Raw genomic sequence first — 26,842 nt, forward strand, 5'->3', positions numbered from 1 at the left:
AGAATCTTTAGAAATATAAGTGCAATGATATTAAACATGTCAAACATTAAACATGTCAACACAACATTTAAGAACTTTTGGGAGGACATGTCAAGACATGACAGCTAAAATAAAAAGTTAAAATACCGCTGCCCCGCTTAAACTTTGGTTACTTTACTTGTGTCCACCTTTAGAGCATTAGTCTACAAACTTCTTGTTGAGTTTGAGCAGCATCTGATTTTCAAGATGAGTAGAGTTCATCCGGGCTAGCTTTGCATTGAACAGCAATCCAGCACAGCTGAAGAGTCGCTCGCAGGCGGCCGAGGCAGGTAGGCCAGTATTGAGTTTCAGGGACAGTTTTTGATATTCTGAAAGGCGTTCAGCAGATCCATATTGACTGAGACACAGGCTAGGTACCCTTCTAACTCCCCTGAACCTTCTGACCTTCTGGACTTCATTGAGGAAAATAAATCATCTTCATCTGATGAATGTTGTCCAACTTGCTCCAGCCTCCAACATCCGGTCAAGGTGTTGTCTGACATAGACTAGACCTGTAGAATGACAAACAACATTTCTGACAATTAAGTATTGAGCTGCCATCAAGAGTGCATCATAACACAGAAATAGCTATAAATAGCTAATTGAGATGACAGACCTACAGTATACAGAATTATAGCATTATTTTCTATTTCTACATGCATCACAATTCATAATCCTCAATTCTTGCTAACCGGGACCCCTTAGCATGAACATGAAAGACGTGCACGTTACAAAGCCACCACTTATCGTTATCAATATCTGACTAAACATCGTGATAAATTGCAGATAACGACATACACATTGACTTGTCCAACTGTCTGAAAACGATGGTGTGCGCATTCACATTGTTCTGTTTCAAGGCATGGGAGGCAGCCAAATGATTAGCCTAATATCAGTTTATGTGGTGTATTTCATTGCTGATGACTGATCTGCAGTTTTTAACACAATATGAGAGACTGAACATAATAATTCTATGACCTGAAACGAATGGAAGACAGGAATGGTATTATTAGTCTATTGGATGACCGCTGTCGACGTTAGCATACTCAGGTCGGTTGCAAGTGCTAGCCAAAATTAGGCTACTACCTACTAGTGCCATGAAACGCATATTTTGCTTAATGGAGCAAAGCTAACTAAATGACAAAAACGCTGTCTGAACTACTAATGGAAAGGGACAAATACTGTACTTACCAACACATGCTTGCGCAGATTTGAAGGTGAATTTGTATAAGCAGAAAGTTCTGACTGGCGGATTAGGCACAGTTTACACAGCATATAGCTGTTGCCTCTTTTACGTTGGAAGGCAAACTGCTTGCTGAGATGTGGCCACGGGTTTTCTTCATCTTCTTTAATTTCAACTGGCGGAAAGTTCGGTGCTTCAGCTTGTTGGTAGTCCGCACTATCATCTTCCTCCATATCTATCTCTCGTGACTCGGCACCGTACCGGCTCCTTGCATGACTCCATCATTTACTCTATGCAGCATCCACCATTGCAGTGAGAATTGTGGTGCGCGATTCCCGCCTTGAACTATGTTTTTTTTTTTACTCAGTAACGGATGTAATTTCCAATGTAGCGAAGTACAATACTTCAGTCAAAATCTACTTAAGTAAAAGTAAAATTACCGATTTCAAAAACTACTTAAAAATTACAAAGTACACAAAAAAACTACTCAATTACAGTAACGTGAGTAAAAGTAATTCGTTACTTTACACCTCTGGTGGATTCACATATAAATCAAAAGTCAAACCTTGTGGCAGTTCAACTCTTTTGTTATAAACGTACTTTTCCCACTGGCAAGTTGGTTTATCATAGGACTGATGTAACTCCACACCGATGCCATTGTGCCATGCTTAACACTATGGAAACTACATTATTTGCGACAACACTTCACATTACGGCCATACGACCCCGTCGGTTTGGTTGCTAGGTGTATTTACGAGCGTCTTCCCCTTGGTTACTGGGTAGCGGTTCAACATTATCATGAAGGTTCGACTAAGTAAAGATACCTGCCTAGCGGTATTAGCTACTGTTCAATACCTATTTGTAATCTGACCAACTGCATAACACCGGGATGTGATAGTGGTGAGTTGCGTTTCTTCATCCTAAACGTGATGTATGAGATTAATCAGATATCTCAATGTTTAGTTTGCTAGGATAACATAGCTACCGATAGCATGTTCAGCTACAGATGTGCATGTGTTGTAGCTAATCAATCTCGGAAAACAGTCAGCTTATGTTAGTAAATGTACCAAGCATGAAGACTGCCAGCTGCATGTACTGATATTTGCATTAATGCTCCTAGCTTGGTTGTACAGGAGAATCAACACAAACCCTAGCTGATATTAGCAGCTAGCTATCATCTCCACAAAAGGATCAGCTTTATGTTGATCTCAAAGCCAAAGAGCTAATTTCTCTCAGGCTAGTCTAAGTTTCCTAAGTTCTGACGAGTAGATAACCGTGTTACTTGTGAGTTAACTCTGGTAGCTAGCGTTTGGTGAGATAACGTTAAATATTAACGCTATCTAGCTGTTGATTGTCGATAGCTAGCAAGATACACAACGTATTATTTATAATGCACGTTGTCAAGTAACCAGTTATCTTAAATAAATCAATTAATATGTGCGAAACAACCAGCATGTTACGCTATTGAGGAGGATAAGCTAGTATCCTAGATAGATAGCGTATTGCTGTTGATCCTGATAGTCTAATAAGGCTACATTGCCTGCGCATTGTTTGCAGGTACATCTACACAATGTGTAACTCTTTGGTTTCTCCTAAAATACCATGTATTTCATCGATTTGTTTCAGTGTTCAACATCTAAAGGACATCTAAGAAAACTCTTGAGATGGGTGACATGTTAGGAAATGAAGCAGATATTCATGGGATGATCAAGGAGGTACATACACATGTCTAGAAGGCCTGACTGTCATGTTATTATACATAAATTCTTCATCTGAGATGAAGAAAAACTGCAGGCTGCACATGTAACTAACAGAAATAATAATTATACAAATGAATTTGTTTGATTAGAGGCCTATCATTTTATTTGTGTACAGTATCTCAACTTTGGTGAATTTGAAGAAACTGCAAAACAGTTTGAGAAGGAATGTAAAATCAAGGGCAAACCAATTCCCAAATCTCAAGGCAATGCTGTTCAAGATTCCAGAGCCCTTATCATTCAGGTAAGCCTTTTAGAATGACTGAGGTCATCTGTCAATAGTCTTTGTATTCATCTGTGCCTGTACATGCCTTGAAACATAAGCACCATATCCAAATCTCTTTATAGAAAGACCTTATGAGCTCATTCGATGACGGAGACTACAAGGTATTCTTTGAGCTCTGGAACGAACGCATCCCTGTAGATGTTCGCGACAGTCACCCCACAGCTCACAAGCTTGAGTTTTATCTGCACATCCATTTCACCATCTACCCTCTGAAGCACTGCCTTGGAAGACCAGTGAGTTGCTAAGGCCATGTCCTGCTGTGTCCTTTATTGTTTTATTTGTAGAAATGCTGATACCTCTCAAATGGGAAGAACGCCAGTTACCATGCTCAGACATCTTATGACATTACAGTTGCCAGAGTCTAACCCTAACTGTCATGGGTTGGCTGAACTTGGTTTTTTTTTCTTCTTAAGACTCATTTTGTGGTTACTGCTGAAATGTTGTTTTGAAGTTTAAAAGATTTGCACAAAAGCAAGTTATTGCAAGTTGCTACCCAAAGTACTGGACAGCCAACAGGATTTTGTCCCACAAATTTAATACACTTATATCTCATATATTCTCTATAAGAGACAGCCTTTCATAGAGCTTAGTTTTAGTAACTCCACCAACATCATCACTCAAATATCAAAGAGTTGTCTCATCACCTAGCTATATGTTTGAAAAGGCCTAGTATTTTCCACTGTTCTTCCCTTTTAAGGCCTGATCCACAGCAATGTTATGTTTTCAATAGGTATTGGAATGAGGTATGCTTAAACACAGCAGGCTAAAAGTATTAATCTTAGTTGTATGGCAAATTGTACACAATGTGTACGCACAATCCCACGGTTTGTGTATGGAGGGTTTTCGTCAGAGTTATTAAACACAATGTACGCCCATTCTCTTCATAACTCTGAAAGTCAGTCAAATCAACATAAAATCATGTGCACACATCCACCCCCACAATGATGCTTATATGCTCGAGACACACCTTAAATTGGTCAGAGTGTAAATCTTCCAGGTAAACCATCCCAAGGAAGGCGTGCCTTTGGCTAAATTTGAAATTCTCTTCCTGCGCAGCCTGTGGGTTTATTATATTCAGCTGAGTCATGTCTGTGTTCTTAGCACTAATGATCTAAAAAAAGAAAGGATGAATTAATATACTGACAATGTATTCGTCCAGAGATCACGCACTTCTGCATTTTGTAGTTTGCACCATTCACTGTTTTAACAAAGAATGAATCAATCACTCAGGCCATTGTACCACAATGTTAGCAAGTGTCTCAAATAACTTGGGTACTGGTGGAGTCTCAAATAACTTGAGTATTACTTAAATGGAATTGCTTTTCAATTATCAAACTTCTTTTTTTCAAATATTCTTTCCTTGTGCCTGTGTTTCATTATGAGTAAACAGTCAATTACACTCATTACACTATGAAAACCTGACAGTGCTGTACTTTTGGGCTGTTGTAACATGCACAAAAAGCTTTATAATACACGAAAGGAAAGGGGAAAACTTAAAAAGTACAATCGGCTTTAAATATACCAGGTGATCACTTCCCTTATGTAGTTTGTGTTCGATGCTTCCGTATTCCTATACAGCCAATGGTGAGATGCTGTCTCCTCCAGTACATGTGATAAAGTTAGAATGTGTTGTGTTTTTTTTTTGTCCAAGCCATTTTGGGTATGCATACTATTTTATGGTTTTCACTGTAGAAAGGCTAAAACAAACAAGGTCCATAGAATACATTAGAGTATTAAGATACACAACATTTCATTTTGCCTACTTTTTCTTGTCCTTGTGAAAATGCAACATATACATACACAATACAGCATATTACATTTCTGTCCTTTTTAGCCAGTAGATGGCCCCACTACCCGCAAAGAAGTATGGTGAAGGTCATGGCCTAATGTGATGTAGCTCAGAGGTTCCAGTCAGAAATTATGTATAATTATCAGTGGTAGTGAGCTATTTTTTTTAATATATTTGTTGGAGCAGGACAGAGGGGATTTTGATGAGAGGATTACACACTTCAGACACTTTCTGGAGACCAGAGGGTCAGCACTGAGTCAGACCACTGAGTTCCTGCCATTCTACGCCCTCCCTTTTGTACCCAATCCTGTGGTGCATCCGTCCTTCAAGAACCTTTTCCAGGTAGGCTCACCCTCAGAGCAGCCCGAACACTAATGTCATTAATGCCTGCTTCACCCCTTGGAAGTCATAGTGTCTGACCATGAGGCCCGATGTCTAACTCTTATTGTGCAGGATTCCTGGATGCCAGAGATGAAGGAGAGGCTTGAGCAGTTTCTCTCCACACTGAAAGCTTCCAACAGTCCAACATTGGTGACTTTATATGTATCCTTAATTTTTACTAAAAGGGGTTCATCTTGCATCACCATACTACACTACTGCACTCTCCATACTACAGGTTTTCGCCTCAGTCCTATAAATGTTACCCCAGGCCCTTGTCATTCCTACCACCCTGACTAAAGCACTGTTCCTACCTCATGAAAGAAGTGAGCTACGGAGACGAACAATGAGGTTAAAATAAATCGGAACGTAATAGCCTAAGATTCAAAGCAGACGGAAAACATGCCATCTCCCTTCCCTTTAGCTGTGAGGAACACATTCAAGACCTTCATAAAAGCCTTTCCCACAAGGGACCAAAGGGATCATTAATATGCAGACAGTTAGCCCTTGCATTTGTATGCAGTCATTCAGACACAGCGGCAAAGGCGAATCCACTCTCTTTTTCTTCCTTTCCTCATCAGTGACGTGTGTGGTTCAGGCCAAAACCTCATATGACTTTCACCCTGCGGTGACCCTGATGGTTCAAAGGCAGCCAAAGGCAACTTGGATAGGTCTGACATCTAAACAATTACAGCCTTATGAGAAGTCTGCTGTATAAGCTTTCCTTCCCGGTCTATTGTAGGAAAAGACTATCCCATGCCATGAAAGACCTTTATTAGGATTATGTAATATTCTTCATTGAGGTTTAAATCCCGACAACTGGTGTTGCTTTTCAATTGTTTTTTTTTATGAATGACACCAGTGAGGCCTTTATGTTATTGTGTCCTTTTGTTTGAACTGGGCCCATGTGAGGTGATACTGAGTATGATATAAAATGATCTCTGCATATTACAATAACACAATAATGATATGAGACTACAATACTAAATCCTAAATAATTGCCTTTGACACCGCATTCTTGACGTTGTTTGATAATAGGTATTCCTCTTGTGCCTTAGAATGATGTCTGAATGATCACTGGTATTATTTTCTAGTTATTTCTTTAACACTGTTGTCACAGAGGGATGGTATCCCTAGCAACAAAGGTAAGCAGCTGATCTTTTAGATTGAACTAAACTCCAGTAATGTGTAGTCCCAGTTTGTGTGTGTTTTGTGAGAGCCTGTGGCCAGAGGGAAGGAGTGTCCCAGTAATGGCATCTGGCAGCTTTTCAGTCTGATGTGACACATTTGAATTCTTGGCTTGAGTTTGAATAATTTTGTGTACTTGTTGAAAACCACAAGCCTCTAATGTTGAGGCCGTGTTCCAATGTCATGCATCCTCCCGTTCCCAGTGTCATGTATTCCAGTATATTTATGAGGAGTTGTCTGTTTTTAATCTGTTACAGCAGAGTTCAACTATAACATTTGTTGAGTGATACCAGCTTCATGTAAATAGGTTTTTTTAAAACTAGCTTTTTATCGTCTGCAACAGTAAATGTATGTATTTGTGTGTATGCAGATACAGTAGAGCAACTGCACTTGCAGTTGGCAGAAGCTGAGATGAAGGCCTCCACCTACATCAAGAAGTTCCACAAGATGCAGGCCGACCACCATAACCTCATTGGTATCACGGCTGAACTGGTGGACTCGCTTGAAGCTACCGTCAGTGGAAAAATGGTACATTCAGCCCTTGCCATTACTCGAATCACGCACAGAAACACATACTCAACGCCTTACAGAAATGTTATATCCGTGCAAACCTAAAACTCCCGCTCACTCGCGCGAATGCAAAGTCATGCTCAGTAACCCATGCACAGTTGGCTCATGGGAGTGTTGCTGTTGTTGCAGATCTCCCCTGAGTATCTGCAGGGTGTGTGCGTGCGCCTCTTCAGCAACCAGATGAGGCACAGCGTGGCACAGAGCATCGACTTCACCCGGCCTGGAACTGTGAGTGAGAAACACCCTTGCCCACATGTGACCGCTACATCCTGTCAGGGACTCTTGGAACCAAACAAATGGCCCCTTAGAAATGTTCAGACTCTCACTGATACTGATGGATAGGAGGAGGATGATGATTCCATTGTTTGCCAAGTCTAAAGACCTGCAGCACTAATATTTCCTTTGGAATCTTTTTCTTAGTTTAAGTGTTCCGTGGGTTCTCTAGGTTGCTGTGTTACATTCTTCCTTCATTGCTGTCCATGGAACTCTGTTTTGATATTAGGTATTTATGATGTGTGACTAATATTTAGTTTATAACCCTCCTGTAGCTGCCTGTGTAATGATAATATACCTCCAACTGTCATTCTCTCTGTTATGAGCTGTTCTTGTACCGTGTACCTATTTCATGTACTGCATAGGAAGGAGGGTTATTGAGAAGGGTAATGACCTAAAGATGATTGAGATATCTGCCTTACACAAACCACCATCAGTGTTTCTGGATTCCTCTCGAGGGGTATGCCCATAATACCAAGCCTGCGGGCAAATCCTGTTGTCTCCTTCTGTTTTTGGTTGTGTGTCTGTACACCTTCATTCAACAGCTTCCTGTTGTGTATGTGTTTGTTTGTGTGCGTGTGACTCTGCCCTTGAAGGGATATTACTCTATGAGCCCATATGACAATGATGATGGATATGTAAGTCTCTTCATTCTTTTCCCTCTTGTCTTGCTCCATCCCCCACCCCCCATATCGCCTTGCCAACCATGCCTCTGCCCTCCCCTCCGTTCCTTCTCTCTTCCGCTCTCACTTACTGCTCATCGATTCCTTCCCTTTTATATTTCTCCTGAAACCCACCGCTGGCTCCAGTTCCTATTATATCGATTCCGTGTATGGCCTCCCTCTCTACGAGAATGCTGCTCTTTGTCTGACAGGAATATGGCATATTGTGTTGAATCCGTAGTGGTCTCACTGCAGTTAGTGTTCTTCTTTACCCCTGCGTAGGCCCTCAGTTGCCATTGGTTTATGTCAGTCACCAAGATAGTGGGGTGCTTGACTTTACTTGAGCCTGGTTCCTAAAGCCCCCGCACACTTGGAGAACGTCTCTCACCGAAACCCTCAGAGCTAGAGTTTGATCAGCACTAGAGTTAGGTTCGTACTTCACTGATTTGGTCATGGAAAATAACACCGCTATATTCTGGAGTGCAGTTATACCACAGGTCAATTACAGTGGTTACCATGGCACCCGCCTTTGTGTATAGGCTGAGAATTTCCAGGATGTACCTGGACTCTCTTAATCTTCTTGAAGTAAAATTATACTTTGCCTCACCCAAGAGTGCCTGATTCAGTGAACAAACACACGATATTAGTCTTCCATATCCTTCCTCTATTGCCTAATTGCAGGCATCATTAATCTCAAAGTTTGACCAAGACTAAGCTCCTCCAGTACATTTGTAAATGCACACACCCTTTTCTGTCTTGGTGACGCAGGTCCTAAAGTTCCTCTATTGGTCCAAGGATATAGCTTTTAGCTCCTTCATTCTTCATGCTCGAGATGCCTGGAGAGTCAGATCCGTGTAATGCCTGCGTGTTTCACAAAGGACAGGCCAAGTTCAAAAGGACCTCTGAACCACCGCTGATATGGATAATCTCCCACCCCTTTCATGAGGCGAAACACATTTGGGGCCTCTCTCACGCGTCCCACCAAAGTTAAACATTCAAATGACCTCTGAGATCTCTGCCCTATGCCTTCATTAGTGGTTGTTTAGAGAAACCGGACCTCAAGCCTAGGTGCAATATGATAGTGATGGCAGAGAATCGCTCCACTCACTAACCCCCTCCCATACTTCCTGTTCCCTTAATGGGGACCCCCTTGCCCTTGCCACTCACTGCATGCGGAAAAAACCCCGGAATGTTTACTGAATGTGCGCCTGAAGGTACTGCATGTGACCAAAACTCGTATTCCAGCATGTATATGTCCCACTACCATTAGTTAAGCCTAACTTCCTGCTGATCGTGTCTCAGTGAGGGCTCTGGGCATCGCAGGGAGAGGTGAGCTCAAGGGCCGGAGTAAAGCATTTCAGAGAAGGTGCTGCACATTCTGATCCAGGATCAAGATTGGTTCTTCCATTGCTTTGTCCATAAGGGATGGATATGAAACATTGGTCAAAAGGTCATTAATGAAGTGATAAAAATAAATGAGTTGTAAGGAAGTTGATTGAGATCCAAGTACAGATTCAGATTCGCACCTCCTCTGAAATGATTTATGAATGCGGTCCGAGCTCTCGTGTAGTTCTTTTTTTTTTTTAGCCTTAAACAGGTGAGTCTGAATCGTTTGTGCTTGTTTCAATTTGTATTCCTTGTAGCATGTTTTTTACCGTCAGTTTGTTCTGACAGTGTGACTAACAGAACAGGAACACAGCAGCCACTGAGAATAGAGCTGCCAGTCTCCCCTGAGCTTTTCAATGTTCATGAGTTTACCAAAATATCCTGTTATTAACCATGCTCTTTTTCCATAAATACAAAAGGCATGTTCATTGGCATGGTCACGTTTGCCAACAAAGCCACCATTTCCCGTGTTGAAAACTAGTCTAAACCTCCATACAAACCCGTGTTGACAGAATGACGGAGACGATGACAGGCGAATTGCTAACCAGTATGCTTCTCTCTCTCTCTTCCTCTCCCCCAGGCCTCGTCCATGCTGCGCGCCTCCATTGCACTCCCGTAAGTTCTCCACAAGTCTCCATCCACAACCATCTGCTTCAACAGAAAACAGGGCCCTGTGGCGCTAGAAGACACCCTGTAGAACTAGTATTTCTTCCTGCTTTACTCTACTGAGCACTGAGTGCATGTAGAATCATGGCCAAGTCTGAGATTTATGACTCGTAAAGTCGTAAAAATGAAACTACCATTATGAGCTAACATACCTGTAGAATGTTTTTTTTTTTTTCCCCCACTCTTTTCCTTCTTTGGCACATTGCTTGACTTTTCTTCCATGCAAGCTCAAGGGCTTTTTCTTTGTAATCTGATGAGTATAATGCACCCTCTTAGGATGCTGGCGCATAATTACATTCAGTTTTTTATCATCTTGCCAGGACTTCCTTCTCTTGTTGAGTCTTTTTCTTTTAAAGTTAATTATGTCCTCTTGCATGGTTATTGGAGTGTATTCAGTCACGCGCATCGTCAAATGCCCAGCGATAGCATCACATCCCCACCGAACCGGTAGAGAGCTGGCGGGAATGGTGGTGTTTGTGGTGCCGAATTGGGCATCTTAGTTTAGACCTCCCTAAGAATGCCCCCCCCCCCCCCCCCCCCTTGCTGTTTTCTCCTCAGGAGGCCCAAAGAAGTGCCCTTGCTGCCATCGCTGGACTATGAGAAGCTGAAGAGGGACCTGGCCAACGGGTCGGATCGGCTCCGGGCGCTCCTGCTGCAGGCTCTGCGCTGGGTGAGTAGTGGAGTCCGCATTTAACACGGCCAGACCCAAAGCCCCAAGGATTCAAATCGTGTTAGAAAGCCTGAGAAACACCAGTGCTCTGATCGTGGTGCCAGGCCCACCAAGTATGATTGATTCAGTACTTGTTAGTTTTGTTCAGACCACACCAGTAGTTTACTGTCACTGAGCATTGCGATTGTCCTACTACTTTGCTAGGAATAGTAATTGATGGAATATTTACCCTCAGTTTCCCAGTTTTTACTGTAGTCACCAATTGTGCTGTATTCAGCGGCTTATGTCAATGTGTTTGTGTGTGTGTGTGTGTGTGTGTGTGTGTGTGTTGCTTGTTTGGACTTTTCAGAGGCTGACTCGATCTGTCCACGGTGAGCAGCGTGACACTGTCCTTCAGGCCTTCATCAGTAATGATCTCCTGGAGCGCGGCGGTAGCTCCAAAAAGGTACATAACTCTCTATAACCCTGCTCCACCGTCTGCCCATGGCCGCCTGCCAGGCACACGGTGACGGAGCAGACACCCCACTCAAGTATCCCCCACAGCGCATGTCTACCATGAACCCCTTTTCTGAGACAACCAAAAGAGCAGAATGTAGCTACATTTACATTTAGTCATTTAGCAGACGCTTTTATCCAAAGCGACTTACAATGTATACACATTTTACATTTACACTGATGGCACACTGCACATGAGGAGCAATTAGGGGTTCAGTGTCTTGCTCAAGGACGCTTCGACAGGGAATTGAACTAGCAACCTTCTGCTTACTAAACGACTTCTTTACCTCCTGTACCACTGTCGCTCTTGCCCTTTCGCTTCTTTCCCCCCACATAAGTCACTGCGAGCCTTGGGAGTCCCTAAGCCTGGCTCAGACAGCGTATAGCTGTGCAGCTTAGTTTTTCTCACTGGGATTATGGTCTGGAAACGTACCAGAAATGAAATGTCAATCAGGCACACCTCAACGTCACTCAGTGTTATCATCGATTTCATTCTGTCTTCATTCGTTCTCAATCTGAGGGCAAACTTGGGCTTTCCTATATATATCAACCACGATGTGACCAGCCATCCTGGCACCACAGAACAAATAGGGTCATTTCTTGAGGAAAATAAAAGCGTTCACTCTTTGCCATCTCAGAACAGATACGGGTCGCTTGTCCTCAGTAACCACATACAGTGCCCTCCACAATTATTGGCACCCCTAGTGAATATGAACAAAACAGGCTATAAAAAAATATGTCTTTGCTGTTTATCCTCTTGGTCTTTCACTCAAAATATTCACAAAAATCTTACCTTTTCATTGAAGTAAAACTATTGAAAGAAAAAAAAACTGTTGACATTAAATAAATATTTTTCCCCAAAACATGTGTGCCACAATTATTGGCACCCCTTAATTGAATGTTTTGTGCAGCCTCCCTTTGCCAAGATAACAGCTCTGAGTCTTCTCCTATAATGCGTGATGAGGTTGGTGAACACATGGCACGGGATCTGAGACCATTCCTACATGCAGTATCTCTCCAGATCCTTCAGATTCTGAGGTCAACGTTTGTAGACTCGGCTTCAGCTCATCCCACAGATTTTATATGGGGTTTAGGTCGGGGGACTGTGATGGCCATGGCAAAACCTTTATTCTGCGGTCGGGGAACCATTTTTGTGTTGATTTTGAGGTGTGCTTCGGATCATTGACCTGCTGGAAGGTCCAACCACAGCCCATTTTAAGCTTACTTGAGGGGGCTATTAGGTTTTCATTTAATATCTGCTGGTATTTGATGGAGTCCATGATACCATGTATCCTAACAAGATGTCCAGGGCCTTTGGAAGAAAAACAGCCCCACAACATCAAAGATCCGCCACTATATTTCACATTGGGTATGGGGGTCTTTTCTGTATGGCTATCTTTCTGTCTACGCCAAACCCACCTTTGATGTTTGTTGCCAAAAAGCTTTATTTTGGTCTCATCTGACCATATAACTCAGCCCCATTGAAAGTCTGACTTACATTTGACAAACTTTAGGCGCTTTAGTTTGTAGTTGATTGACAGCAGAGGCTTTTTTCTGGCAACCCTCCAAAACAACTTGTGGTGATGTAGGTGGTGTCTGATGGTAGTTTTGGAGACTTTCTGACCTCAAGACTCAACTCACCTCTACAATTCTCCAATTTTTCCAGTCGAACCATCCTCCTCACGGTGCGTGGGGTCAATGTACACACACGTCCTCTTCCAGGCTGATTCTTAACATCTCCTGTCGCTTTAAACTTCTTAATTATTTCCATGATAGTGGAAATTGGTATTTTCAACTCTTTAGAGATTTTCTTGTGTCCATTTCTTGATTTGTGCAGCTCCACAACTTTCCGTCGCACATTGCCACTGTGTTCTTGGGTCTTTCCCATAGTGATGAATGACTAACGGAATTTGGCCTGTGTCACCTCATATTTGTACGCCAGTGGAACAGGAAGTCATGGTTGACCTCTTAAGAGTTCCTTATCAAACAGGTGAACTTAAAAATGTAAAACATGACTGGAAATATACTTCAGTTAGATTTTAATTATAAGATTTTTCTAGGGGTGCCAATAATTGTGGCACACATGTTTTGGGGAAACATATTTATTTAATGTCAACAGTTTTCTTTTTCTTTCAATAATTTTACTTCAATGAAAAGATAAGATTTTTGTGAATATTTTGAGTTAAAGACCAAAAGGATAAACAGCAAAGACATATTTTTTTATAGCCTGTTTTGCTCATATTCACTAGGGGTGCCAATAATTGTGGAGGGCACTGTATGTCTGGAGGTAAAACTGGGATTTACTGACTCAGAGGATTCTGGAATCTTCTTTGTTTTGGTGTTTATTTCCCTTTGTATGCATCCCTCTTCACATTTAGTCTTTCTGCACATTACCTGAAGCTGCAAAATCAAAAGGGGGTTTTGTAAGCTAAAGGTCCCAGCCTATTGTCACTGTTCCCTGTGCCACACAGCAGGTAATCCATATGGGACGCTAAAGCACTCTGACGTTTACGTAGCTTTCAATGCTATACAATAGACAAGGGTGTAGGGTAGAAGTACAGTAATTGGATTTAATCTTTACCTAGCTTCTTTCCTTTTGGAGAACACTATGGGACAAAATCAGTGTCCTTAAATGTCCTTGTGAATGCATTTAGTATCACTTCACGTCACCTGTACAGTTCTAACAATCCTCTTTTACGGGCTTCACCACTGGGTTTTAGATTATTGTCAGAGTGCATGTGAAATTCTACATTAATATACAGATAAGGGTCATTTTTCAAATAAGTGGAAAATGACTTCCGAATGTATTCCTACATTCTGAAGTGAGTCTTTTCGCAGATCCCAATTGCATTTCTTGTTATTCCTCGCCCCTTACCTTAAGTCTATTTGACCTCAGTGGACTTGGGACTCAGATGAACAGCTCAATGAGACTGAGCATTGGCCACTATTCCACTGTGTTATATATTACATACGTTTGCCAAACCAAAACAACAACACAAACGCTTTCCAAACATCTCGTCAGAAGTGTCGGCGACATGTCATGTGACATTTAGAATACCCTTGAAAAACCTTTCAGGGCAAGGGTAGACAAAGACGCTAAGACGTGACGAACATGACACCAGGGCAGTTGTGCACAACACACTGACTCTAATTGCTAACAGAAAGCACACGCTGACATGAACACAAAAGGGAGCGTGAATACATTCTAAATTCAATCATCAATCATAAAATGAACATCACTAGAGAACACACAGAATTATGGGAACTACACACAAACAGGAAGCGCACGTGGAACACACAACCACACTTGCACACAATTACAATATTGATAAAAAGTGGGGAAAAGTCTTTTATGCTTAAACCTGTAAGTTGATGGTTATTATAACTTCAGTTCTACCTGTGTTTGCAGAAAGCTGTGCTTCACCTGATGAAGTCAAGAAATGAGATTGTCCGTCAGTACGTGGCCCGACTCATCAATGCCTTCGCCTCCCTGTCAGATGGTAAGTCAGTAACTGAGGACCTGGCCGCTCATGAGAGGTCATTAGGTCATCCAACCAGTGTTTGTTACAGATCAAATCAAATCAAATCAAATCAAACTTTATTTGTACGGCGCATTTCATACAAGGAAGTAACACAATGCGCCTCACAGTAGGAAAGAAAAGGGGGGGGGGGGGGGGGGTTTACAAACACTTGTAAAAAAAAAAAAAAAACACACAGATTTTCAAGAGATAAATGAATAAAATAAAATAAACGTACTAACCGCACTGGCACCGTAAAGGACTACTCAGCACGGTCATCGTCAAACTAAGCTGCTGGGGGGGGGGTGTTACAAACACTTGTAAAGAGACACAGATAAGTAAATAAATACATTTAAATAAATTTAAATTTAAATAAATAAATGTTACATTAATGTTAAATAAATACATTTTACAAGTTACAAAACACTTATAAAAAGACACAGATTTTGCCAGAGATAAATGAACAGGAAATTACGTACTAACCGCACTGGCACCATAAAGGACTGCTCAGCACAGTTATCGTCAAACTAAGAGACAGCTGCTGGGGGGGGTACAAATACTTGTAAAGAGACAGAAATAAGTAAATAAATAAATGTTCCATAAATGTTAAATACATTTTACAGTGAGTGATAAGCGAGATCAAAGAGGTATGTCTTAAGTGCATGTTTAAAGGTTTCAACCGTTTCGGCCATTCTTAGGTATTCTGGCAGAGTGTTCCAAAGGTTGGGGGCATAGAAACTAAAAGCTGCTTCCCCATGTCTCTTTGTCCTGGCTTTTGGAACTGTTAGAAGTTCAGTGCCGGAGGACCTCAGGGATCTACTGGGTGTGTACCTTGAGAGCATGTCTGTTATATATTCAGGTGCATGACTATGGAGTGATTTATAGACTAGTAGGAGAACCTTGAAATCTATTCTAAAACTAACAGGTACAGGTTAGGAACAAAACTATCAACCTTTCCATTTTAAAAGTGGAAAACTCTCTGTTGTCTGAGCTGTAGTAAATCCGGGGGGGGGGGGGGGGGGGGGGGGGGGGGTTATATGTTGTGACCCTTACTGTTAATTTGAACACGTGTGTCTTCCCCTCTCTAGGCCGCATGTACCTGTCTCAGATCCCCTCACTGCTGAAGACTCTTCTGGACTCCCTGAAATCAGAGGAGAAGGACTCGCTGACCAGAGAGAACGTCCTGGGAGCCTTACAGAAACTCAGCCTCAGGTTAGCGCTAGGGTTAGGGCTAGAATCCGTGACATTACTAAAGCTGATTGAATCCATGGCGTTACTAAAGCTGGCATCATTGCCTTACTCAGCCACCATACTCTCTGACTATGCTCTACGGCCATTCTCTGATTCTGTCTATCTGGACAGAATCATTTTTGATAAAGCTTTTTTTGCCTGTTTATTTACATAACATATCGGAGTGATCTTCATTCCTGAGATTCCTGACATGTCAGTCCCTTACATCTTCCCTCTTTGATTGGCTCCTCACAGGAGGGCCCAGCAGACAGCCATGATCAGGGAAGGTCTGATTGGCTCGCTGGTGGACGAGCTCCATGACTCAGACTGCCTGACGGACTACACGCTGGAGTACGCCGTGGCCCTGCTCATGAACCTGTGCCTGCGCACACAAGGTAGAGGCTCCGTCCCCATCGCTTCCTGTTTTGCACTGGCAGAAAAAAGACTGGGAGTGTGTGTGTGTGTGTGTGTGTGTGTGTGTGTGTGTGTCCCTTAGTATTTGTATTTGTGTGTAAAATATGAAAAGTTTAGCCAAAGTAGAGAATTATGTGTCACCTGGGGCAGAGTCTTGATATGCTGCCACTGATTTTACATTGTATTGCTTCCCACTCTTGTAACTGATTCTGAAGATTTTTTGAGTTGGCCCGCACACATAAGTTCACTTGAAAAATCACTATAATCACATCCAAGGTGCCAAGTTCCCATATTATTATTAAAACCAAAATATTTGAAGTGTGTTTTCCATGAGTTCAATTAAGAGACCATCGTGGTGTGTGTGTGTGTGTGTGTGTGTGTGTGTGTGTGCCTGCAGGTAAAAGAAGGTGTGCAGAGAATGCCAAACATGTGCTGAAGGTTCTGACTGACCTCCTGGGACATGAGAACCATGAGGTAAATGCCAGAGCTTTATCCCTTAGGAAGACCACATGTATAGGGACACACCTATTGTGTCCACATGGCTGTGGCTATATTTATTTATGTGTATGTGTGTGACTTGGTCTATCTGTATGTGTCAATTGTCACTTTCCTACGATTGTTTGAGAATCCGCTTGGCCTTTAAAAAGAACCCAGCCTAATGTCAATTTGCAGAGTCTGGTTTGCATCAAAGGCAGCCACTGGTGTGTGTACTCTGGGTATTGTATGTGGATGTGCGTATTATTTAAAAAAGAGTAAGTAAACATTGTGGCGTAGCCTCACCTATTGGGTAATCTGGCTTTTTTTAGTACCACAAAGAAATAATTCCTTGGTAGTCGTTTACACAGATTGTAACGATCACGGTGAAATAAAACAATTATGTTAGGCAATTATGTAACCTTTATTCTGTACATGTGTGTTCTATGGCAGATCCGGCCTTATGTGAATGGAGCCTTGTATAGCATACTGGGTATCTCTGCTGTGCGTGAGGCAGCCAGAGAAATGGTGAGTAAAGTCACATTATCCGTACAGACCATCTCTCTTGATGAATTACTTTACTGTGAATGAGAAGGATGGATGGCCATATTCACATTCATAAGCAACCTCACATTTTGCTCATACAGTACATCCACACAAATGGATCTGCAGATTAACATGAGGTATTGAAACAAAGTGCCGTATGTTTCTCCTGTGTTTTGACAGAGTATGGAGGAGATCCTTTGTTGCTATAGCAAAGAGGAGAACCCAGAGCTCAACAGACAGATAGAGTTCATCATCAAACAGCTCAATTCAGGTAGGTTTCACCAGTCTCCATATGTCTCCATGACCACAGAATACAAATGTGTTTCACTGACAATATATTACTGTGACCAAACACAGTTCAGTTAGCAGACTGTGCTGACAGTAGCAGAATTTTGATTACCTGGGTTGATTGATTTATTATTTATTATTGATTTATGTGACTGATGTGTACTTGACTTCTGACACATCTATCCAATCATGCTATCTAGTCAGCAGGCAATAAAATAGAGATAGGGCTTAATGTCTTAGGGATCAAAGGTATCAATAACTAGTTACTGTAGCTGATTTATCTTTGTGTTACTGATACTCCTACTCCACACTCACCTTTGTCTCTCTGTGTGCTCGTGGCCTCCCAGGGGACGCCATGGAAGATGGGTCCGAGTCAGACGACGAAGAGGAGGAAGACGACGACGAGGTGAGGAAGGTTTTTTGTTTTCAAAACACCTGACCCACACCAGTAACCCCTCAGACAGGAGAGGAAGGATGAGAGGATGAGGATTGTTTACAGAGGGAGAGAGATATTCTCTGTGATCCTCTCCCAAAGGGGTTGATGGCAATCTCTCCATGACACAGATATAAGGTGTCGACCACCTGGCAGTTGGGTATGGAGATTTGATTCTTCTTAAAACTGGGTCAGAAGATAAAAAAAAAACAACAACATGACTACTAGAACAATGCTCTGTTACTCAACTCCGTGTGTATCTGTGTATGTGCACGCATTTTTGTGTGCATGTTTGTGCTTACTATTGAGGAATAGTATAATTCACTACCATTGTGTAGACTATTCATTTTTCAAAATATTGGCTTTCTTCAAAGACAAAGACGAAGTTTGCTTTTAAAGACACAGAATTGACACAAAAGCTCTGGGATTGCATGGAATGGTATTGTCAAAGTTAGTTCACTCACTAAATCCAGTGCCTCAGGACCTATCTGACTGCTATTATTTTTGAGCTTTGGCCATACATTCTCTATTGTTGCCTCACAGTGAGACATACCAGGCGCTTCATTCTTTTTAAATCTCTGTTTGAACAGGAGGATGCAATGGAGGCAGATCTGGACAAAGAGGAAGTGCTCCAGCCACAGCCAAAAGAACTTTCCGGAGAGTCCTTACTCACGATAGAGTACCTGGGGGTAGGACAGCTACTACAATGTAGCTATTACAATGGGGCTCATTTGTTTATCCGTGCGTAGAAACAAGTTTAGCTTTAGATGTTGAAAAAGCTGTTATGCAACAATTGATGAATGTGAATCATTTTAAATTAGCCAGGGAGTTCACACAATAAGCCTAATACGCACGCTGATGTTTACATATAAAGCTACATTTCAAGTTCATATAAGATCATATGTTATCAGGACATATCCGGACGTGGTGTGTATCATCAGTGTGCAGTATAAATGCGTAGACCTAATGCCAGCTTGAAACGGAGAGCAACCTGAAGGGGAAGAAGAAAATTGAATTGAGTTGGTTGAATTAGATTTCCCATCACACACACACAAAAAGACAACTTATTTTGAATTTATCAATGCCCAGCTTAAAATTGGCTTCTCCTACATTACTTAAACTTGACTGGTAAACTTCGTCTTAATATTTTACATCATCACATGTGTAACGATAGAATGGACAAGTAATTAAACATACAATTAAACAACAGTTAAACATTCTATCAGTGTGCAGTTTTTGCATTCATGTTGTCTGTGGCAGTTATGAATTGTTTTGTATGGTAAGAACTTTTTCAAGTTCAAGTCAAACCCCTCACACACACACACACAGTTCCACACCCCAGGGACTCTTTTGAATGCCGTGTCATTGTATAACCCAAACCCAAAGATTTGGTCTACAGTCTGACCCCTCGGGCTGTCAGTGGATCTGCTGAATGATTGTAGAGTGAGGACATATGTGACAGAGGATTTGGAATGTTTTCTAGATCATGACGAACATGGCGAAGACAAAGAGGAGGTCAGGTCCGCCTGCAGGTCAGAGCGTGGACGAACCCTTACAACGGCCAGTCACACCAAGCTCCCATCGAAACACAGTGTAAGGACACACACACACACACAGACACACACACAATCAGTGTATGATAACAGAGGAGGAAATGTTATTTCATCTCCGTTGTCTCTAATGTAAATCTCAGACTTGCCTGTGATGCCATTGTTATCATATTTTAAAAGTAACATATTCCCAGTGACACTGTAATTGCCACCCTCTATAATTGCCACACAGAAGCTCAAACACACACACACACACACACACACACACATACTCAGTTATCCTTTAAATGGTTGGCGGAAACACCAGTGACCCATACAAAACAGCACAGAGATGTGTGACCTCACTTAAGTAAGTTCTGCTGCTCAGAGTCCTGTGAAACAAAGCCAGCTGCTATGGTGAATCATTGCTGGTGGTATGGACATTCATTCCCACCTTTTGTGACGGGTCATTTGATCTTATCGCTCCACTATGTCTCTTGCATCAACAAAAGGCAGATATTGGACCTGGTCTGGCATGCTTCAAGGTTGCCTTACCTTTATGATAAGTTCAAGTTCACAGTCAGACGCTTTTTTCACCTCCCAAGCTCTCAAATTCAATTGTTTGACGCAACTATGGAAAGGTTAGACCGTTGCGTCATGCCTCGCATCTATTTGAGCGAGGTACAAGTAGAAAAAGAAACAATTTGCTAGGTGCTCAAGGTTAAATATTTGGTCACATTTTCTTTTTTTCAACAATGGGTCGTTCCTTAGCTACCCGTCTATGCTATGCAAGGTAGCTAACTATCTAGCTAACTATAACGTATCATAGCAACAACAACACACGCTACAAGTCTCCACCTGGTGTTATTTCCACTAGGCAACTATTAGCAACATGCCTCATGTTTTAGAGACAAAAAAAGTGCTCCGCTGTTAACACCCCCTAAGAAATCAAACATAACATTAAAGTGGCAGAATTGCCACTGCCAAGAGTCTATCTGGAACGGTATCCATTCCTGCAGGGTATTCTATGAATAATATTACTTCGGCCATTTTGAATGTTACTGTCTTTGTTACATGCACATGTAGTCGGCCCTTTCTTTTTAGGATCCTTGTCATGAGCACTTTGTCAGAAATCCCATCCATCAGTTAAGGGTGTGCAGTGCCATATTGAGGTCAGCAAGGCTGCCCTCAAATCCCACAATGGCCTGTGTCAGGTTCCCCAGCGCTTTGTTAGTGACTGGCCTCACTGACTCGATGGGGGGAACAATGGCCAAGAGTTTGTGGGCCTTTTGTGGAGCGCCAGTGATTGTTATGATGCCTAAGTGCCTGTACTTGTCCTGATGAAAAGGCTGTAGAGGGTCACAGGTACTCTGGGACCAAACTGAGACGGGGCAGCGGCTTGAGCTGGATTGAATCCATACTCCGAAATAATACAAAATCTGATGCTCAGGCCGCACAGTCTCTTAACTTTTGTGGAGCGCCAGTGATTGTTATGATGCTTAAGTGCCTGTTCTTGTCCTGATGAAAAGGCTGGAGAGGGTCACAGGTACTCTGGGACCACACTGAGACGAAGGCAGCGGCTTGAGCTGGATTGAATCCATACTTCGAAATAATACAACTGCTCTCATAACTGCCGAGTTGGAGGTTGAGAAGTAGTCCAGAGAGTCTGCCAGTGTTCTATGCTGGACTGAACAGTTTAAACATAAGGCCAGTGGTGCATGAAAAGTATAATGTGTGTAACCCTGCAACACAACATTTCAGTTGTGTAATGGCAAGCAAGCCGCCTTATTCATTATGGAGGAATCCCTTACAACAACATTAGGTGGGTTTACATTCACTCACGCTCAGTCAAAACTTTAAATCAAAACCTTATTTTAATTATTTTTAATTTTTTTAAAGATTGGTTTTTGGGCTTTTTTATGCCTTTATTTGGACAGGACAGTGAAGTGTTATGACAGGAAGCGAGGCGGAGAAGAGGTGGGGAGGGGACCGGGAAACGACAGCAGGCCAGACTTGAACCTGTGTCCCCGCGGGCAATGTAGCCCGTAAATAAATCCCATTCTGATTCTGAAATGGGGGGCTTATCGGCTTGCACCACAGTGCCGCCCCCCCCCCCCCCCCCCCAAACCTTATTTTGAATCCACAGGTTGGGAAGATACTGGAAAAGAACGTCTCTGTGCCATTGAAAGTTAGCTGCCTATTTTAATATCTCTCCCTTTCTTTCTCTCTCTTTCCAGAGAGTCCAGGCGAGAAGGAGACGACCCCCTCAGCAGGCAGCGCAGCCGAGAGAGCCTCCCCCTGTCCAGATACAACTCCCGCCCCCCTACGAGAAGCGGCAGCCGACCCAGCACCTCAGACTCGCTGCAGCGCACTCTCGGTACGTCAGCGCCACGCCTTCACCGCTAGAAACACACCTCACACCCTCAGTACGCACTTCAGTAACCTTCAGTAACATAACCTCACACCACCCCCGACCCCACCTAACACCTCACGCCTACCCCACTCCCCCACCTGACACTTCACCCTCAACGCATTTTACAACACTCCTCTACACTCCCTTCAACAGTTCACTTTCACCGTTGACATCCCACACGACTCTCACTCTTTCATGTCTCACACCACACCTCTGATGCAGAGCAGTATAAACTGACGTTATAGGTTTACTTTATGTTCGCACTTTGAGTTGCATTGTTTTACATGAAAGGTGCGATACAAATAAAGTTTATTATTATTATTATTATTATAGCACACTGTGGTCAAGTCTTATTTAGCGTGGCTTATGTCACACATCCTGCCACTTCTCCAAGTAAAGGTGTACGTGAATCTGTTGACACTAAACAACAGCATGTTCATTTTGGTGGTTTGTGGCACAGATATAGACGTGTTCTTTAAACATTTGGTGAAGAAATCAACTTTCTGGCTTTCAGGTTATAGAGCAACATGTATCTTGTTCATGGAAGGCCTATTTATCCACATGCAAATGTTCGAGGTTGTCAAATTAGTTAAAAGGAAACTATTGTATAACTATTGTGTAAGTTGTATATATTCTGCCTCAATTCTGTCTGTATTCATTACATAGAAGAAATGCAGATGTATCACAAGTTTTAATATGAGGGAGAGCATGGCTGGGGAAAGATTTCATCATTTACATTGTAGTGTGGTTGCCAGTTCCTTTTTAACTTTTTCCCCCCTGTAACAAGATTTTAATATCCGCCTGTTGGAGCTTTCCGGTAAAGTGCCTTTCTTCACGGCTTCATAGTTTGCACTTTAGGATAGGGACTCTTTTGATGCCCAGAGCCCCTGGGTTAGGGAAGTTCCTGGACTGGCCTTTAGAAGTGATTTGTTTTGCTCACTCCCTGTGCCCACTCCCTTTGAACTGCCTCTGAATAAGCAGTTTCTCCCCGCAGAACACAACTGTCAGTTTTAGATGTTGAAGGCAACACCTTACTCCTCTGTATTCACTCTTGGAGAAACAGCTGATGAGGGAGAAAGACACAGGAAGTGACAAGAGAAAGTGCTAGAAAGGGAAAGAGAAGACATTTTATTTCAGGAAAGAAGAAGAAAATGTGTTTCTCCCAAGAGTGGAAGTGATTTTGCAGTGTATTTGCCAAATAAATCACATAAAGTGTAATATGCTCAGTCGCCTGATATTGATTTTGGATAGTGTCCCTTTGATCACTGTGCCGACCCGTTTTGGTCCTCATACTCGCTCTCACTGAAGGGGCGGCTGCTGCTGCTGGGCTTTTTCATTCTGTTCCCTCTTGTCCTTGAGCTGATGTCATTGACGTAGCGGTAGTCCTGGAGGGCATTTGACACTCTGGCATGAAGATGGACTGAGCTCAAGCTTCTGGCAGTGCTGGGTGTGTGTTAATGGCGTCACGGGGGTGAGGAGTGTGTCTGCGCCAGATGATGCAGCGGATTCTCCCCTAAAGCCACAGTCAGTGTTGGAAAGCAGTGACGCAGTGCATCAGCTGCAGTGACAGCATCCGCCTGCTCCAAGGCATCAGTTCAGGCCCCTCCGGAGTCTCTCAAGGGTCTGTTCCAGTAGCCAGAGGAAGTGATCGAGCAGCGATCACCCCCCCACCCCCACCCCCACCACCACCACCCCCCCATCAGGATTGGCTCCTGGGCTTTTGTCTATGTCGAGAGTCATCAGACATGGATCCTGGCTTTTGTGTGTCTTCTAGCTAGAGCTATTAGACCCTGATTGTTGGCCTTTGTCTACAGCCACGACAAGGTGGTTTAAGCCAAACATATTAGCATCTATATGGCCATAGCCCTTGGTCAAGCACACTCCCTACTTTGACCTCCAGACACACCCACTCCTTCCCCTAACATTATGTCTTGTTAATTCTACACTTTAAATGTTTGTAAATTTCTGTAATGTATAGAGAAGACTGTCCTCGTAACAAAGACCTTTCCTCGCAGAAGAAGACTGCGTGTTGTGCCGAGGTAACTGTGGCTAGTGTTTGAATAAACGCGTTATTTCGCTAAGCCGTCTTCCACAGTTCTCTTACTCTGTACGAGCTAACTTGAACAAGTACGGGCCTTGGCGACTTCAACAGGGAATTCGTCAAAGAACCAGCAGACTCTTTCAGTTTCAATATCTCTGCCAAGACTTAATCCAAGCTTTGCTCTTATCTACCCCCCCCCCAAAGTAAAACTGTTTGCATTGACTGAGATTTTGACCTTGCAGTTTGTACATTACTTGAATGGCTGACAATCAAAATGCATTTTTGAAAAAGAAACTGGCTATATCCCTAGCGTCACATATGCATCAGGAACAAACTTATGACATGATGATGATAAACTTGTCCTGCTCTTCTTTACTTGTGTTGGAAGTGTGTGTGTGTGTGTGTGTGTGGGGCGGGGGGGGGGGCATGCTTGTTCAGAGACAGTCAAACACCTAGTGTGGTTTAAATGCTAGATCTGCTTTTGATGGGAGACATGGGAGCGTCAGATGTGTATCTGTGTGTGTATGCATTCAGGACAGGAATGTGGGTGTATGGGATTGATGGGAGACATATACACCTGAGTGCAGGTGTGCATGAGTTGAAAGTAGTATTGTGTGTGTGTGTGTGTGTGTGTGTGTGTGTGTGTGTGTGTGTGTGTGTGTGTGTGTGTGTGTGTGTGTGTGTGTTGATCAGCATGTGTGATGTGTGATTTCTTGTCTCCCTGCAGTGTCTGAGTCGGAGTGCTGGCGCTCCTCCCAGGAGTCAGTGCTGGAGGGCTCAGTGGAGGGGCATCCTGCTCCAGCCACCACCGAGAGCAATGGCCACCCCAGCAGGTAGGACCACCATCACTAAACACACACACACACACCACAGACAAACCACAGACACACACACACACCCACCAACACACCACACACAAACACCACAGACACACACACACACCAACACACCACACACACACACCACAGACAAACCACAGACACACAATACTACTTTCAACTCATGCACACCTGCACTCAGGTGTATATGTCTCCCATCAATCCCATACACCCACATTCCTGTCCTGAATGCATACACACACACAGACAATTGCACACTTGTAAACACTGATGCAACCTGTGCAAATGCCCACACAAGTCAAACCTCACTTATAAGCATGCATTCATACAAACACACAAACACACACACACACACACACACACACACACACACACACACACCACACCACATACAGACGCCCCCCACCATGCATGCTAGGGGCACAGAACGCTTTATTTTGGAGGTCGAGAACCTTCCGGGCTGGCTGACCTCCAGCCTGTCGCTGTGGTGTCAGACGTGAGCGGCCACCTGACGCTGTGTGATATTCCTCACAGAGGGTGACATACCCACCACAGAATGTGCAGGGCTCTGTGAGGGCTGTAGCCTTCTCTGTGTCTGTGTCTCTCTCTCTCTCTCTCTCTCTCTCTCTCTCTCTCTCTCTCTCTCTCTCTGTCTCCACCGTCTTTTCCCTCCATTTCTCTCCTGTATATCTCACTCCCTATCTCTTCTCCTTGCTCTTTGTCTGTTCTCTCTCTCAGTCTTTCCACCTATTAGCGATCTCTGTCTTTCTGTCTACCTCACTGACACCTTTACTTTCTATCAATCTAATTGTGTCTTCTGCTCTGTCTGACTCAATATCTCTCTCTCTCTCGCTCTCTCTCTCTCTCTCTCTCTTCAAGAGGGGCATTCATCTTAAAGCCTAGTAGGAGTGGTTCTTCAGGGGAGGGGCTCTCTCTCTCTCTGTGTGTGTATGTGTGTGTAGTTCTGCCTCAACACCATCACTGGCCTATCTGTGACATGCGCTCAAACCGGCCACCCAACAAAGGACTCAATTCAGATGCTCAACCCCCCCCCCCCCCACCACACACACACACACACAACCTTCAGCCTCCTGGCAGAACCTGACTCCAGGAGGCCTGCTGTAGTAATGATGCCTGGAGACAGGGGCTTAATTAAATGTGGCACAGCACAGGAACGCAGGCCTTCTGTAAAGAATGCATACCTACCGCTCCATACGGTCCTCTGGGCCCTCCCCTCCCCTCCCCTCCCCTCCTCTCCGGTCCTCTACCCTTCGGTGTGCAGGCTCTCTTTGAGTTCACCACTAGAATCCTCAGCGTTCTTTCTTCAAAGTGCCACATCTGTGTCTTTGTGTGACACTTTTGTCACACAATTGTCATTTCAGCAAAGTTCTCAAAACCATTGAATCTATGCTCTGTATTTTATATTCTATATTGAGTACCATTTCGGGGGACCTGATTCTTCCTGTTATGTCGTTTGTCAGTGCGAAACATGTCAAATCTCTAAACCACATCCCTTTCACCTGCTTCCACAGCCGTAAGTCTGTTTATGCAAATCTATTCACAGCCGTGGTGTCTTGCCTAAACATGCACATATCAGATGATTACTTCCCAAATTTCCTTTAACATCCCTCATTGGTGTGTTTGGTTAGATGTGTTTGTTTGTTAGTTTGTTTGTGTTTTGTTTGGTAATTTATCACTTTTGCGTAGTAGTGGTAGTGAAATGTAAAATTGTCCCCAATGCTCAAGACCTGACTGAGCTCTTCAGGGTCACTTTCCCTGATTTTTCTCAAGCCAGG

General features: G+C 43.1%; 1 protein-coding gene across 2 annotated transcripts in view; it reads left to right on the forward strand.

Annotated features, from left to right (window-relative positions):
- The first annotated feature begins 1,809 nt into the window (after positions 1-1,809).
- Positions 1,810-26,842, forward strand: part of LOC105900989 (lisH domain-containing protein ARMC9) — a 29,421-nt gene continuing 4,388 nt past the window's right edge. Inside the window, exons 1-24 of one of the 2 annotated variants that reach the window (XM_031575121.2) lie at positions 1,810-2,101; positions 2,828-2,916; positions 3,077-3,202; positions 3,307-3,477; positions 5,220-5,375; positions 5,487-5,576; positions 6,532-6,556; positions 6,970-7,127; positions 7,299-7,397; positions 8,039-8,080; positions 10,071-10,105; positions 10,715-10,826; positions 11,176-11,271; positions 14,731-14,821; positions 15,928-16,051; positions 16,325-16,464; positions 16,881-16,957; positions 17,411-17,485; positions 17,684-17,774; positions 18,139-18,197; positions 18,815-18,913; positions 19,708-19,817; positions 21,991-22,130; positions 24,935-25,040. In XM_031575121.2, the coding sequence (XP_031430981.1) occupies positions 2,866-2,916; positions 3,077-3,202; positions 3,307-3,477; positions 5,220-5,375; positions 5,487-5,576; positions 6,532-6,556; positions 6,970-7,127; positions 7,299-7,397; positions 8,039-8,080; positions 10,071-10,105; positions 10,715-10,826; positions 11,176-11,271; positions 14,731-14,821; positions 15,928-16,051; positions 16,325-16,464; positions 16,881-16,957; positions 17,411-17,485; positions 17,684-17,774; positions 18,139-18,197; positions 18,815-18,913; positions 19,708-19,817; positions 21,991-22,130; positions 24,935-25,040 (2,273 nt within the window). In that variant the 5' untranslated portion in view covers positions 1,810-2,101; positions 2,828-2,865. The remainder of the gene's footprint in view (positions 2,102-2,827; positions 2,917-3,076; positions 3,203-3,306; positions 3,478-5,219; positions 5,376-5,486; positions 5,577-6,531; positions 6,557-6,969; positions 7,128-7,298; positions 7,398-8,038; positions 8,081-10,070; positions 10,106-10,714; positions 10,827-11,175; positions 11,272-14,730; positions 14,822-15,927; positions 16,052-16,324; positions 16,465-16,880; positions 16,958-17,410; positions 17,486-17,683; positions 17,775-18,138; positions 18,198-18,814; positions 18,914-19,707; positions 19,818-21,990; positions 22,131-24,934; positions 25,041-26,842) is intronic. The other variant, XM_012828376.3, reaches the window with a different exon arrangement.

This window comes from Clupea harengus, chromosome 10 (genome assembly GCF_900700415.2).
Source record: "Clupea harengus chromosome 10, Ch_v2.0.2, whole genome shotgun sequence".
In the NCBI taxonomy this organism is placed as follows: Eukaryota; Metazoa; Chordata; class Actinopteri; order Clupeiformes; family Clupeidae; genus Clupea; species Clupea harengus.